Source organism: Narcine bancroftii, chromosome 5, assembly GCF_036971445.1.
Source record: "Narcine bancroftii isolate sNarBan1 chromosome 5, sNarBan1.hap1, whole genome shotgun sequence".
Classification (NCBI taxonomy): domain Eukaryota; kingdom Metazoa; phylum Chordata; class Chondrichthyes; order Torpediniformes; family Narcinidae; genus Narcine; species Narcine bancroftii.
In genome coordinates, this window is record NC_091473.1 from 228,441,172 (window position 1) to 228,455,961 (window position 14,790).

At 41.7% G+C, this 14,790-nt stretch overlaps 1 protein-coding gene across 25 annotated transcripts in view; it reads left to right on the forward strand.

Annotated features, from left to right (window-relative positions):
* The window catches only part of LOC138764999 (ankyrin repeat and SAM domain-containing protein 1A-like), a 335,613-nt gene that overhangs the window by 82,569 nt on the left and 238,254 nt on the right, over positions 1-14,790 (forward strand). For 20 of the 25 annotated variants that reach the window (XR_011358405.1, XR_011358406.1, XM_069941579.1 and 17 more), the window contains 2 exons: positions 2,166-2,322; positions 11,578-11,640. The exons of 1 other annotated variant lie outside the window; for it this stretch is intronic. Coding sequence is in view for 22 of the 24 variants with exons in the window: in XM_069941579.1 (XP_069797680.1) it covers positions 2,166-2,322; positions 11,578-11,640 (220 nt within the window). In the remaining 2 variants the exon portion in view is untranslated. The remainder of the gene's footprint in view (positions 1-2,165; positions 2,323-11,577; positions 11,641-14,790) is intronic. 4 more of the 25 variants (XM_069941581.1, XM_069941590.1, XM_069941591.1 and 1 more) reach the window with 2 other exon arrangements.

Sequence of the window (14,790 nt, forward strand, 5' to 3'; positions counted from 1 at the left end):
AAAAATATAACTTTTACTTAGACCAATTGTAAACATTCTTCATTGTCCTCTTCAGTAACCTTAGTCTTTTCATAATCCTTGCAAGACGTCTTCCACCTTGTTCTTAGTCTTGAAAAATTGCTGATTACATTCCGCTATTTCGACCTTCAGTGGTGCAGGGTATATCATCAGGCATTTCAGTATTTTAGAACACAATTGTCTTTTTACATCATCGAACTCTTTCCTTTGCTTAATCAAAATAGGAATAAAATCTTGGAAAAAAAAACTTTTCATGGTCAATCTCAGGCAGGCCATCATTTTGCCTCGAGTATTTATTTGCTACTCCCAGAATTGTCTCCAGTTCCCGGTAACTCAAAAGTCTTACCAGGACCAGTCATGGTCGCTGATCACCAGCTCTTCTGGGTCTGAGGGTCTGGTGATCCCTTTCAATATGTAATTTTTCTCTGAATTTGTCTTCTCCCAGCACTTGTGAGATCCATGTTTCAAAGAAATTCACCGGATATTTCCCCTTGACTCTTTCTTTCAGTCCAATCATTCAAACATTATTTTATCTGCTAAAATTCTTCATGAAGTCGATCTTGTCCAGCAGACCTTGTCTGTCGCCTCCCATTTCTTTGCATCTTTTTCCATATCTTTTAGCTTATTTTGTGCATTTACCACATCTATTTCTTTGCATTAAATCTTCAATGATTTCTTTAATTTCAGTCATCCTCTCAAACGTGTCTTTCATTACAGTTTCAATGCCTGCAGATTGATTACTCAAATTATCTATTTTCTCAGATTAATGTTTAGACTTGTCCCGCCTCCCCAGCTCTTCCGGGGTCCGCCGGTCCCATGGCCAGTCATGTTCCACTCCCTTTCGGGCTTTTTCTTGATGTTCCTGGCTGAGTAGAAAGTTCCTTGGCTTTTGTTTTTTCTTCCTGCCTTGGTCTCTTGGTATTTGCTTTATCCATTTTTGATTTTAAAAAAAAATTATTGATTTTGACCTTTTAACCGCCTTTTTGATAGGCTTCATGGCAAGCTCAACCAAAGCACGTCTGTCTAAGTCCTTTGCATGGGCACATCCCCATTTAAGCATAATTAAACTAAAGCAGCATTATTTCCATGTAGCTTATCATTTGCCTCCAAATTTTTTTCCAACAATTCCATTAAGGCAGTAGGATCTCAAACATTATACAGGTGTGACCTGCAGCAAGACTTGAGCGTGATTTTCCCCAACAGAATATGACACCTTGCTTTTTGGAAGTTCAAATTTTCCCCAAGGGAAGTAGCAGGTTCAATGCTCCAAATCTGACACAATATCCTGGACTTCTCAGCACAAAGTGTTTGGACTGACTGGCAGTTTCAATAAAACCACTGGCCCATTAGGAAAGATGTGTTGTTAACAGACTGAAGCCAGCAAAAATTCATCAGATAGCTACAGGGATGAAAATGATAAAATTCCATGAGCAGTTGTATAAAGACGTGGTATTTCCTTGTATTTTAACCTTGAGCATTTGACAGGGTAAAGGAGTGTTGCGAGAATTAAGAATAAGAAGGTAAAATTTTAGCATTACAGTCTGGGCAATCAAGTTTGCATCTTGAAACTGTCACCAAAATGTGGTGGAAGTCTGGACTTTCCTCGACCATCGTCACGCCCCACCATCAAAAATTGTATCAGGTGCTGACCCACTTAAAATAGTCAAGCACCAGATTGATAGAGATGTTAGTTATTTGTATTGGAAGATCTGGATTAAAGGCAGGAAAATGGAATTGAGGATTAGATCAGTCAGTTGAATTGTGGACAAGGTACCTGGAGTTGGTAGATCTGTTTCTTTTGTGTTCTTTGGTCTTTGGGGGGTGAAAAAGAGTCATTCTCAGAAAATTAAATACATGCCTTGGAAATTGACTTGTAGTTGGGAAAAATATTTCCTTGTTTCACTGAAATTTGTTGTACCTTGTAATTTGCTTCATTGCAAATCCTTGCAAAAAGATGGATAAAAGAACAAAAAGAGCATCATTTTCAAACAGTAAATTTATTTGAGTTTAAAGCAAATTAAATTGAACACACAGCATTCGATTATAGTTAAGGCAGACACTCTGATTTCATTGCATCACTTTGAAAAGCACGGCAGGATCTGATTCACATAATTTCTGTTCTAAGGTTGGATTGTTTTTCCTCACAGGGAAGTTGTTGAAATGCTGCTGAAGAATGAAGCCTCCACTAACATTGCAGATAATAAAGGATGTTATCCACTTCATTTGGCTGCTTGGAAAGGCGATGCACAGATAGTGAGACTACTTATCCATCAAGGACCATCCCATGCAAAAGTCAATGAACAGGTCTGAAGTCTCTGGGTTTGCGATGAATGCTGTTGGAACAAATGTGTTAATTCTGGTTTTAAAGATGATGGAGTTAATATTGATTTCAAGTTCCTTCTTGTGATGTCCAGGTGCAGTGAAAAAACTCAAGACAAAACATTTAAGGCTGGCAAAATACAGGTAGTCTAATCCTGTCAGCCTAGATTTTTGCTGATTTACAGAAGCCTCTTTGTAATTTACCAAGTATTTTTGAAGCAGTATTTATGGCAGATAGTAAAGCCCTGAATATATTCTATTCCTTTGGTGTGGTAATCTGCCACAATTTTGTTTTAAGAGACCTTTCAGGTCTCTGGCAACGTTTAAAAAAAATACAAGTGAAACTTGTAAAAATAGAGACTGATGAATAATTCTGGCCAGTTCTCTGAAATAGCCCTTTTGCTTTCCTAAGGCTGATCATGATCATTGGTCATGTGAGTTCAAACTGATCACCAAAGCATTCAGTGATATTTCTGTTCCTATCAAAGACAAAAAAATAAATGCTTTGTACTTGAGAACCTTGCGGAGCAGGGAATCAATGCAATTTGTTTTTCAAAACTTATCTTAGTTTTAATTTATTTGATCATCGATTATTTACAGACTTGAGGATGGGAAGCAAATAATAAATTGAAAGAAAAGTTAGCTGACAGTATAAAACCTTAGAGAACGAACGTTTCAAATAATTAACTTCCATGTGCAATTCCCTGAAATGACCTAGTCTTGGGACAAGTTCATTGGAGTCATAGAAAACTCAGTTTACCCTAGTTTTGTTCGGATTGGTATCCAATACAGTCTACCACATTGACTTGCAAGTATTTGATTGGACTCTTGTGATCATTTGTGGCCTATCAATGATAAGTGCTGAATTTTGAACAGTTAGTTTCTTTGAGGTGCCTCCACTTTATTGTCCTGCATTGCTTCAGGCAAATTAGAAGGTCAATGAAATGTATTGGTACATTTGATATATTTTACATTGCTAATTTTGTCAAAATGTTGAAAGTTAGTTGAAGGTTAGTTGTCAATTTATCTTTTTTCTTGGACAATGTTTAGAAACATGTTCTCTTGTATTTTACTGTGTGAATAAATCTCTTCATTGCTGAGCATTATTTGGACAGATAATGTTTCTTGTCGAAAGGAGAAACTGCTAAAAACCTGACCGAAGTATCATGTACTGAGGTAATTATGTCTCGTTATTTGGGTTAAAAAGAATAATGATTTCCCAGTAAGGTCGTGATATTATGGTATCAGTAGCTTTCATTATATAAAAAATAAAGATTATTTACTACAAAATAGCCTGCACTGACATGATGTTACTGGAAATATAAAGAAAGTTTAGAAAGTGAATGTTTCTATATTTTTCATGATTTCAGTGCACTGCTTCTTATATTAAAATAATTGATAAGTACCCTGGTAATGAATGTCAGTAGGTTCAAGCTCAGCCTTTCCTGCCCATGTTCTCCCTTTCAGGCATGAAAGGAAAATTGCTGCTGATGGTTTAACCACTTGACTGACTTTTGTTTCAGCCTGGAAGATGAAATATACAAGTGCATATTTCCCATGTTTCAGACCCCCAGTGTTCCACATTCTGGCCACACACCTGGTGCTGGCTGTGAACCCACCTAAACTCGTGATTCATGCCGTTCATGATCGTAACTCCACTCACACAACCATTGATAGCTCACTAGTTACCTACATTCCACTTCAAATGCTATCTCCGTCAAGGTAAACAGGATTTGTTAGACACCACAGGAGATGACTGTCCTGTATTTACCAACAGTCCAATAAATGAAAACTCTCTGCCCGGATCGGGGCCTTCGCCTGCCCCACTCGACCGAGGCCGGGGCCGCCGTCTCCCCCTTGCTCCTGCCCGGATCGGGGCCGCCGCCGTCTACCCTTCGCCCAGACCGGGGCCGGGGCCGCTGCTGCTCTCCCTGTGCCTGGACTGGGGCCGCCGCCTCCCACTCCCTGCCCGGACCGGGGCCTCCGCCTGCCTCACTCGACCGAGGCCGGGGCCGCCGTCTCCCCCTTGCTCCTGCCCGTATCAGGGCCGCCGCCGATCCGGGCAGAGAGTGGGAGGCGGCGGCCCCAATCCAGGCACAGGGTGAACTGCGGCGGCCTCGGCCTCGGCCCCGGTCCGGGCAGTATGGACCGACCTAGGAGGGGAGGCAGGCCCCTCCAGCCCGGGTAAGAAACCTGCATAGGAGAAGGCCACTCCGATATAAAACCTACGACCCAAGGACCTCGCTGCCACGTCCCAGCTTGCTTGGCCACGGCACACGAACCATGGGTGTAAAGGGTGGGGCCAGTACTGCGCGCACTGCACTCCACCTAAAAGCTCCTTTGCGCAGGCCCGAGGACAGGTCCACGTCCTCCCCCTCCACGTCCTCCCCCTCCACGTCCTCCCCCTCCACGTCCTCCCCCTCCACGTCCTCCCCCTCCACGTCCTCCCCCTCCACGTCCTCCCCCTCCACGTCCTCCCCCTCCACGTCCTCCCCCTCCACGTCCTCCCCCTCCACGTCCTCCCCCTCCACGTCCTCCCCCTCCACGTCCTCCCCCTCCACGTCCTCCCCCTCAAAAGATGCTCACAAACTCAAGCTAGCATGCTGGAACATCAGAACCATGCTAGACAAGGCTGACAGCCACCGACCTGAACGTCGGTCTGCCCTCATTGCACATGAACTCCTCAGACTTGACATCGACATAGCCGCTCTCAGTGAAGTCCGCCTGGCAGATGTAGGCAGCCTCCAAGAACGCGGCGCGGGCTACACACTCTACTGGTCTGGCAAGCCTTCGGATGAACTACGCCTATCTGGTGTAGGCTTCATGGTCAAGAGCTTCATTGCCTCCAAACTCGAAAACCTTCCGACAGGCCTCTCGGACCGAATCATGTCCATGCGACTCCCACTTCAAAACAAGCGTCACATCACCCTCATCAGTGTCTATGCTCCAACCCTCCAGGCGGAACCAGCAGAAAAGGACAAGTTCTACACCGACCTGCGCAACCTCATCCAACGTACCCCTACAGCCGACAAGGTTGTCATCCTGGGCGACTTCAACGCTCGTGTCGGCAAAGACTCAGAAACCTGGCCAGGAATCCTGGGCAAGCATGGCGTCGGCAAGTGCAACGACAATGGGCGCCTCCTGTTGGAGCTCTGCGCAGAACAGCAACTTGTCATTACAAACACCCTTTTTCAGCAGAGGGACAGCCTTAAGACCACCTGGATGCATCCCCGATCCAAACACTGGCACCTCCTGGACTACATCCTGGTGCGAGAAAGTGACAAACGAGATGTGCTCCACACCAGGGTCATGCCTAGTGCGGAATGCCACACTGACCACCGGCTGGTTCGCTGCAAGCTCAACCTTCACTTCAAGCCAAAGCCCAGGAACAATAAAGCCCCCAGAAAGAGGTTCAATGTTGGAAACCTGCAGTCAGACGAAGCGAGAGGAAACTTCCAGGCAAACCTCAAAGCAAAGCTCGACGTTGCAACCCGCCTCACGGACCCGTCCCCTGAAACCCTCTGGGATCAGTTGAAGACTACCATACTGCAATCCACTGAAGAGGTACTGGGCTTCTCCTCCAGGAAAAACAAGGACTGGTTTGACGAAAACAGCCAGGAAATCCAGGAGCTGCTGGCAAAGAAGCGAGCTGCCCACCAGGCTCACCTTACAAAGCCGTCCTGTCCAGAGAAGAAACAAGCCTTCCGTCGCGCATGCAGCCATCTTCAGCGCAAACTCCGGGAGATCCAAAATGAGTGGTGGACTAGCCTCGCCAAACGAACCCAGCTCAGCGCGGACATTGGCGACTTCAGGGGTTTCTACGAGGCACTAAAGGCTGTGTACGGCCCCTCACCCCAAGTCCAAAGCCCGCTGCGCAGCTCAGACGGCAAAGTCCTCCTCAGCGACAAGATCTCCATCCTCAACCGATGGTCAGAACACTTCCAATCTCTTTTCAGTGCCAACCGCTCAGTCCAAGATTCCGCCCTGCTCCAGCTCCCTCAACAGCCCCTAAGGCTAGAGCTGGATGAGGTTCCCACCCTGGATGAGACATATAAGGCAATCGAACAACTGAAAAGTGGCAAAGCAGCAGGTATGGATGGAATCCCCCCAGAAGTCTGGAAGGCTGGCGGCAAAACTCTGCATGCCAAACTGCATGAGTTTTTCAAGCTTTGTTGGGACCAAGGTAAACTGCCTCAGGATCTTCGTGATGCCACCATCATCACCCTGTACAAAAACAAAGGCGAGAAATCAGACTGCTCAAACTACAGGGGAATCATGTTGCTCTCCATTGCAGGCAAAATCTTCGCTAGGATTCTATTAAATAGAATAATACCTAGTGTCGCCGAGAATATTCTCCCAGAATCACAGTGCGGCTTTCGCGCAAACAGAGGAACCACTGACATGGTCTTTGCCCTCAGACAGCTCCAAGAAAAGTGCAGAGAACAAAACAAAGGACTCTACATCACCTTTGTTGACCTCATCAAAGCCTTCGACACCGTGAGCAGGAAAGGGCTTTGGCAAATACTAGAGCGCATCGGATGTCCCCCAAAGTTCCTCAACATGATTATCCAACTGCACGAAAACCAACAAGGTCGGGTCAGATACAGCAATGAGCTCTCTGAACCCTTCTCCATTAACAATGGCGTGAAGCAAGGCTGTGTTCTCGCACCAACCCTCTTTTCAATCTTCTTCAGCATGATGCTGAACCAAGCCATGAAAGACCCCAAAAATGAAGACGCTGTTTACATCCGGTACCGCACGGATGGCAGTCTCTTCAATCTGAGGCGCCTGCAAGCTCACACCAAGACACAAGAGAAACTTGTCCGTGAACTACTCTTTGCAGATGATGCCGCTTTAGTTGCCCATTCAGAGCCAGCTCTTCAGCGCTTGACGTCCTGCTTTGCGGAAACTGCCAAAATGTTTGGCCTGGAAGTCAGCCTGAAGAAAACTGAGGTCCTCCATCAGCCAGCTCCCCACCATGACTACCAGCCCCCCCACATCTCCATCGGGCACACAAAACTCAAAACGGTCAACCAGTTTACCTATCTCGGCTGCACCATTTCATCAGATGCAAGGATCGACAATGAGATAGACAACAGACTCGCCAAGGCAAATAGCGCCTTTGGAAGACTACACAAAAGAGTCTGGAAAAACAACCAACTGAAAAACCTCACAAAGATAAGCGTATACAGAGCCGTTGTCATACCCACACTCCTGTTCGGCTCCGAATCATGGGTCCTCTACCGGCACCACCTACGGCTCCTAGAACGCTTCCACCAGCGTTGTCTCCGCTCCATCCTCAACATCCATTGGAGCGCTTACACCCCTAACGTCGAAGTACTCGAGATGGCAGAGGTCAACAGCATCGAGTCCACGCTGCTGAAGATCCAGCTGCGCTGGGTGGGTCACGTCTCCAGAATGGAGGACCATCGCCTTCCCAAGATCGTGTTATATGGCGAGCTCTCCACTGGCCACCGTGACAGAGGTGCACCAAAGAAAAGGTACAAGGACTGCCTAAAGAAATCTCTTGGTGCCTGCCACATTGACCACCGCCAGTGGGCTGATAACGCCTCAAACCGTGCATCTTGGCGCCTCACAGTTTGGCGGGCAGCAACCTGCTTTGAAGAAGACCGCAGAGCCCACCTCAGTGCACAAAGGCAAAAGAGGAAAAACCCAACACCCAACCCCAACCAACCAATTTTCCCTTGCAACCGCTGCAATCGTGTCTGCCTGTCCCGCATCGGACTTGTCAGCCACAAACGAGCCTGCAGCTGACGTGGACTTTTTATCCCCTCCATAAATCTTCGTCCGCGAAGCCAAGCCAAAGAAGAATAAATGAAAAAGCAGACTTCGATATCGTCATGTGCTAAAATATAAAATTACAATCCCAAATTGGATAATCTGGCAGTCTGGATACTTAAAGCAATCAATAATTCAATTCACACATAATTTATGATCAAAACAAGGATTCACAATGTTTTTTTATACAAATTATACGGTTGAATATCGTAATCAATTCAGCATGTGCTGAATTTTGTTCATTAATAGTCTTTATGCAGAACTATTTTCTCTTTTATCACAAACCCCTCCCCCCCCCCCCCAACAACATCTGTGTAGGTGTTTTTTAATTATTTCATTATTTTTGTTAATTTTTAAAATGTTTAGACAGTCTCTTTTGGTCCATCAGCCTGAACTGCCCAAATACCTCAATTAATCTACATCCCCCATCTGTTTTGAAAGGTGGGAGGAAACTGGAGCACCTGGCAGAAATCCACGCTGACATGGGGAGAACATAGAAACTCTTTACAGGCAGTGTCAGATTCAAACTCTGGTCACTATCATTGTAATGGTGTTGCACTATCCGTTAGGCTAACCATGTTCATCATTAATTGATTCACAGTTATCTTCTCTCAGAAGCCTGTTTTCTGCATGGTGACCATATTTCTTCAGCGAAATCTAAGATGCTAGATCAAATCACAATAAAGGGGCCGGATTAGGGGAAAAGAATGAGTAGTAAGGCAGAAATTTAAAATTCAGTTATGTACTTCATATTCACAGCTAACACATATAATTGAGATGAGGTAAGATTATATTTTTTTCCTAATAGTTATCTACAAATAATACCAATCATCCTAGCCTGCAGGACTCTGCTACCAAGTCAGACCTAATCAACCCAGAGGAAAAGCTCCAGCTAAGGTCATGTGCGGGTATAACATGCAAAGTTTTGTCGGAGGCCAAAATAATGTTTGGGCTCACTGTTAAAATTGACAGATGGTTGATCTGTTGGAGAATTTTCAAGGATTGCTTTTGCAAGATTCTGTAAACTTATCTTGGGGAATGGTTTTTGTTGGGACAAGGTCAAATAAGAGAATACAGGCCTGCTGGAAAGGTGATGATTTATGGGTATCCTAGTGTTTTGCAGATCAGACTCTTGATAGATATACTAATGTTGCCTGAAGTCAATTGCAGCCAATATATGTATATTTAACTAGATAAATGAGAAACAGAAATGTAATTAAGTTCAACAGTAATTCATGATTATATATAAAAAAATTCAGCTGGAAAAAAAGAACAATCTCATAGCTGTGGTGTAAAACTAGGTTTCCAGCAAATAGAAATAAAGTACAACTCTGATAATCTGAAATGGTCCAGACAAGGCCTATGTCGGATAAATGTTTTTTTCAGAGAACTGGGCTCATTTTAGAAACAGCCCAGTAGCAACAGCAAATCAATTGTATCAATGTTTAAACAACAAACATCAATGAAAGGCTTTTTAGGCCCTGCCAATCATCAAGATGAATCCAACGCCATCACTGAGACAAATCTAACCACCGCCGCTGATCTCCGAGACCTCACAACTACCTCTGCCAATCCCTGACACAGACCCACCGCTGCCACTGATCCCCGGAGGGGCTTCCCAGGCCAGTGGAACACTCACTGGTGAGTCGGTGGGTTCCTGTCTCCTTGGTCACCGGAGCTCCCGACACCGGAGTCCCAACTCCAAATCCTCCACTTGGCACACCGGAGAAGTAGGCTGAGGGGAGGATTCAGAGTCAACTTCAGCATCCAGTGTGCCAAGGAGAGAGAGAGGGAGGGAAGACGATTGAGCCTGAGGCTGCTCTTCTTAACGCCGGGACAAGGGATTCTTCCAACCACTTGCACCTGGGGGATAGTAACATGCAGTTTGTGAGGGAGAGTTGGGGAGAAAAGTCAATAGGGGAAGGTAAAGAAGAAAGAGGGGAGGGAGTTACCTGAAACCAGGATGATCGTCATTTGAATTTCATATCGAGTGATTTTTAAAAAAATCTGTGAGGTCAGTTTGGCTCTGAAAAATTTCGGATAAAGATTTCTGATTTGTTTCGGGTATCCTCATTTATCTGATTTTTAAAAGATAAATGAGGATTTTGGAGAATCTGATTTCAGATAATTTACTTCCTCTTTTTTTTCCCCCCGTTTTTTGTTGTTTTACAAACTAATTACGGTGTTTTTGCAAACCAGAAAAGCTTCCTGGTGTTTGAGGGTAAAACTATTGTGGTAAAATTTGTGATATTTTGGTTGGTCATCAATGTATTGATTTTTTTTTGTTGCAGAAAGCAGAAATCGAGTTCAGGCCAAAATAAATATGTTTTATGTTGTGCATAAAACCAGATTAAGGTTGAACAGAGAGATTGATGGCAGATTTAACTATGTATTTGAAATTAAGCTATGGGGCATTTTGTGAGGAAAATAATTGTTTCATGTGATTTTGCAAAATATTTACTTTAGATCAATCATTGTGTAGGGGCAAAGGAAGCCATTTTTCATCTGCTGACATTTCATATTACAGCACTGCATGCTGATGACATTGCCACACCAAGTACTCTTTGTGCTCTGCATGCATGTAGTTTCCTTATTTTGCTGCTTTATCTTTTGTACAAATATGCTTGCGCCACCATGTGAACTGGGAGTTAGGTTAGGTTAGGAGGAGAAGGAACCCTTTTCTCTGGTCCTTTTTGAGCACCCTTTTGGATCTGAAGGTTGGCCTGCTTATTCAGTCCACTGATTTGTAATGAAAACATTCAAGTTAATTTATCATAATTAATTCTGTGCAGAACAAAAAAAAAACAAATATTTTGAATTTATGTAAAAATCCAGAAGTATCCTGGCAATAGCTTGAATCAACTCATCTGTCTGCGAGGTTTTGTCCAACCATTTAGTCTTTTTCCTGTCAGCGGGTTTAAAAAAAACTTCACAATTTCATTTATTGTGGAGATGTACATGAACAAATAAGACTGCCTGATCTTCTGGGTATTTCCAGAATTCTCTGTCTTTATTGCTTAATTATTTTATTTTGGGTACCTTATTTAAAAAAAAATACTGAAGAGCTTGCTGCTTTGATATCGATTAAAGCAATTTAAAAACAATACCATATTCTAAACTTCCTGAGTTTTGGCCCAGGTGTTGAACTTGGAAGTATGCTATCATTATTTGTATAGGAGCAATCCAACTAGCTACAGAATTCTAAGAGCAGCATCTTGATCTTTTGTGTGCCTTCTTCATTTTTGTATAATTTTATTTTTGTTAAAGTTGTACAGTTTTTAATTATAAAAATTGAGTTGAAGTTTAAATGCTCTCAGTATCTAAATTCTTTGAAGTTATCTGCAACTGTTTTAACTGTCATTGTATTTTATCACAGTTCATCTTTATTTTTCAGTATAACATTATTTTTATCATTTTCATTTTCTTTCTTTTCCCTCATAGAATACTATTGAGTGCAAAGACCTCAAAAAGTATGGCCCTTTTGACCCTTATATCAATGCCAAGGTGTGTAGACCAATGTTGTGGTTCAAATCTTCTGTTGCCCATCTTTCAATTCCATCTTCCATGTCATCTGTGTTGTCTCAGTTTTAAATGTTTCTTCTGTTCAATGTCTGTCCTTTTTGTTGTCTGCTTGAGTTTTGGACAATTCAAATCAAGTGTTTTTATTCTTGATGGTAAATATTTTCCCAGAGCATTGAAAGTACAATAATCAAGTTCTGATGAAGCCTCAGGAACTTTTAGATTTATGCAAATACCACTTTTTAAAGCACACTTAACAAATTAATAGTCCTTCTGCATTGGAGATGAGCCTGCATATACTAACTAATTTAACTAATTTATCGAACTAATTTAATGCTATTTGACTGTGCAGTGAACCAAGAGTCAAGTAGAAATGGACTGATTAATAGTTTGGTGAAATAGTTGGTTCACTGGTACAGTGTGAAATAAAGCCAATAACTAATACTGTATTAATTAAATCTTTCTTGGCAGCTAACATGCTATTTTCTGCCCTTTTCATTTTTTTCATGTATTTTGCAGTTGTTTAAACTGAAAGTATCTTAGAAACATTTGGTTATTGTGAAATCACTGAGAAAATCACCTTGTGGTATGGTGGACGTCCAAAAATTTATACTCCATGACCACCCCTCCAGCAACAAAATCTAAATGAGTAAGACGATCAAATCTGAATGCAATGCAGGAAAGATGAACAATATCCTTGGGGTCTCCATTCACTTACAATGAATATTATAAATTCATTTAGTTCACTTGTGTGAAAGAAACTGCCTGAACATTAAAAAAGTTTGATTCATGCAGTTTAATCAGTGCAAATTTAGTTTTCTATAATAATATTTTAAAAAAAGAAGCACTTTTGTTTCTCTTCTCTTGATGAAATAAATGCTAACATAATGTAGAAAAATTGGTGCCAAAAAAATATGGCTTATTAGTGTAATTCCACAGCTACATGAGGTTTTGCTGCATTTTCTTTACCATAAACGGAACAATTTAGGTATGCCTGCAACGGTGACATTCAATAACCAAATGGGGCCATCAGCTTTCTTATGACAGTGGAGGAAGGTCAATGGCCCAAGTGGGTACGTAGCAATGATAGAAAAAAGTAGCCATTTTGATGGAGAGGAACTGGAGATTTCAAATTAGGAACTGATTCAGTAATAGTTTATATTTATATTGCACAATTAAAACATTTGACCAAAGTGCTGTACAGATCATAAATTACATCTTAACTTAAGCAGCTATTTAAAGCGCAGTATAAAACGAGGACCTGAGGTTTAGATTTAACTTCATATTTTGAGATTCTTAATTAAAATAGTAAGATGTAACAGATGAAATCACTTGGTGCTGTTTGAAAATTGGACAGTGAAAACATAATAAAGTTTTGTGCTATTTCATTCTCAAACATCTGCATGATAGAAGCATTTAGTGTTTATAGCTCTCAAGTCTGAATGGCTTGAAGTTGATGAAGGTTTCACTTTGCAAAAAAAAACATTCAAGCTTGTCTATAACTATGAAAGTATCCTTTTATCAGAATGGAAGTATGTTTTTAAGGGTGTGGATATCTGAATTATTTCTCTGGAACTGATTTTTTTTCCCCGCCACTTCCCAGCTCTTTTCCTCTGCTTTAATTTGTTCCCGATTTAAGTTGACATTGAATTGAATGCTTCATCTGTCAGGATTTCATTTGACTTCATTTGTGATTGATTTTTAAGGAGGTATATAACCATTTGGATTGTTTCTACAGCTTCCAGGTACCGACCAAACCCATCTCCCAAAGAGAAAAAGAATAAGACTATGCTGTTTGCCAGTTGTAATCCCAACAAGCTCCTTTTTTAAATCTATTTTTAAAAAGATAGTGCTCAAAATGAAACATTCTTTAATTTCATCTTAGTTTTAGTTGTTTTGACAATTCTTGCATTGAGTATTATTTTTTTCTAGACTTAACCTGTCAGCTTCATTCTCAATTTCCCAAAACTTGATAATACAGCAAATGAGTCATTGAAGTATGACACGGTTTCATATCTGGGTCATCTGTAAAGTGTCAGCTTTTCAAAATGATGCAGGTGACTGATTTTGCATATTTTGAAGTTTAAAATGAGTGCATATCCAGTTTTTTTTTTACAGAATATTTGATTGACTTTGAAAGGGTGCAAATATTTATCAGAATGAAAATCATGGTGACAAAATTCTACTTCTCGTCAGTCATTTGTGAGAAATTGAAGGAAAGATCTTTTTTTACTTTCACAAAAGATTATTCTTTGCAAAAATGCATACTGCTGCAGTAATTTGTAGGAAGAGTGTAAGTTAAGTAGATTAAGTAGCATTTTGGAATAATACTTGATAAACCATCATTTAGCTCCATGCAGGAAAGCTTGTCAAGTTTTCTGTTTTGACTGAATTCCACAATAATTCCCCTGTGCTGCCAGAGTATACTCATCCAGTCAGGTCCAACGCAACCACTGTCACCCTCTTGGTCTTGCAGACAATTAAACGTCTGAAAAAAAAAGAACCACAAATGAGAAGATTTTCTTCTTTTTTCTGTCTTTAATTTAAATGCAAAATAAAATGGAAAACTGGGGATAAAAACCAGAACATGCTAGAGACACTGAGCTGGTCTAACCATATCTGTAATGAGAATCTCTGGCAGATTTCTGACTTGACACTTTATTTCTCATAACCGTATAACCGTTTACAGCACAGAAACAGGCCATGTCGGCCATTCAAGTCCGTACCGGTTCACTTGAACAACTCCACTAGCTCCTCCGCAAATTCCTGAGGAAGTAGAAGCTTTCTTCATGATGCCATTGGTGTGTTGGTTCCAGGAAAGATCTTCCGAGATAGATCTCCAGTGGCAGTAGGTGACCACAGTGAACAAATTAAGTGACTGCTCTCGGGTAGTGCTTGGCCTGTTGGATATCTCCAATGTTTTAGCTTTATATCTTCAAAAAAAAAGTCAGAAAAGACAACAAAAACATTATATATAAAACCACACCTAACCTATTTTTTAAACAAAAACCAGAAACAAACCAAAAAAAAACACATCTGAGCAGCTTGTCCTGAGGGTTACATATATTTCGTAGCTTTTGATTCATACTGTGAATCAAAAAACAAAGGTAAGACTATATCTTATCTGGAAGAGTG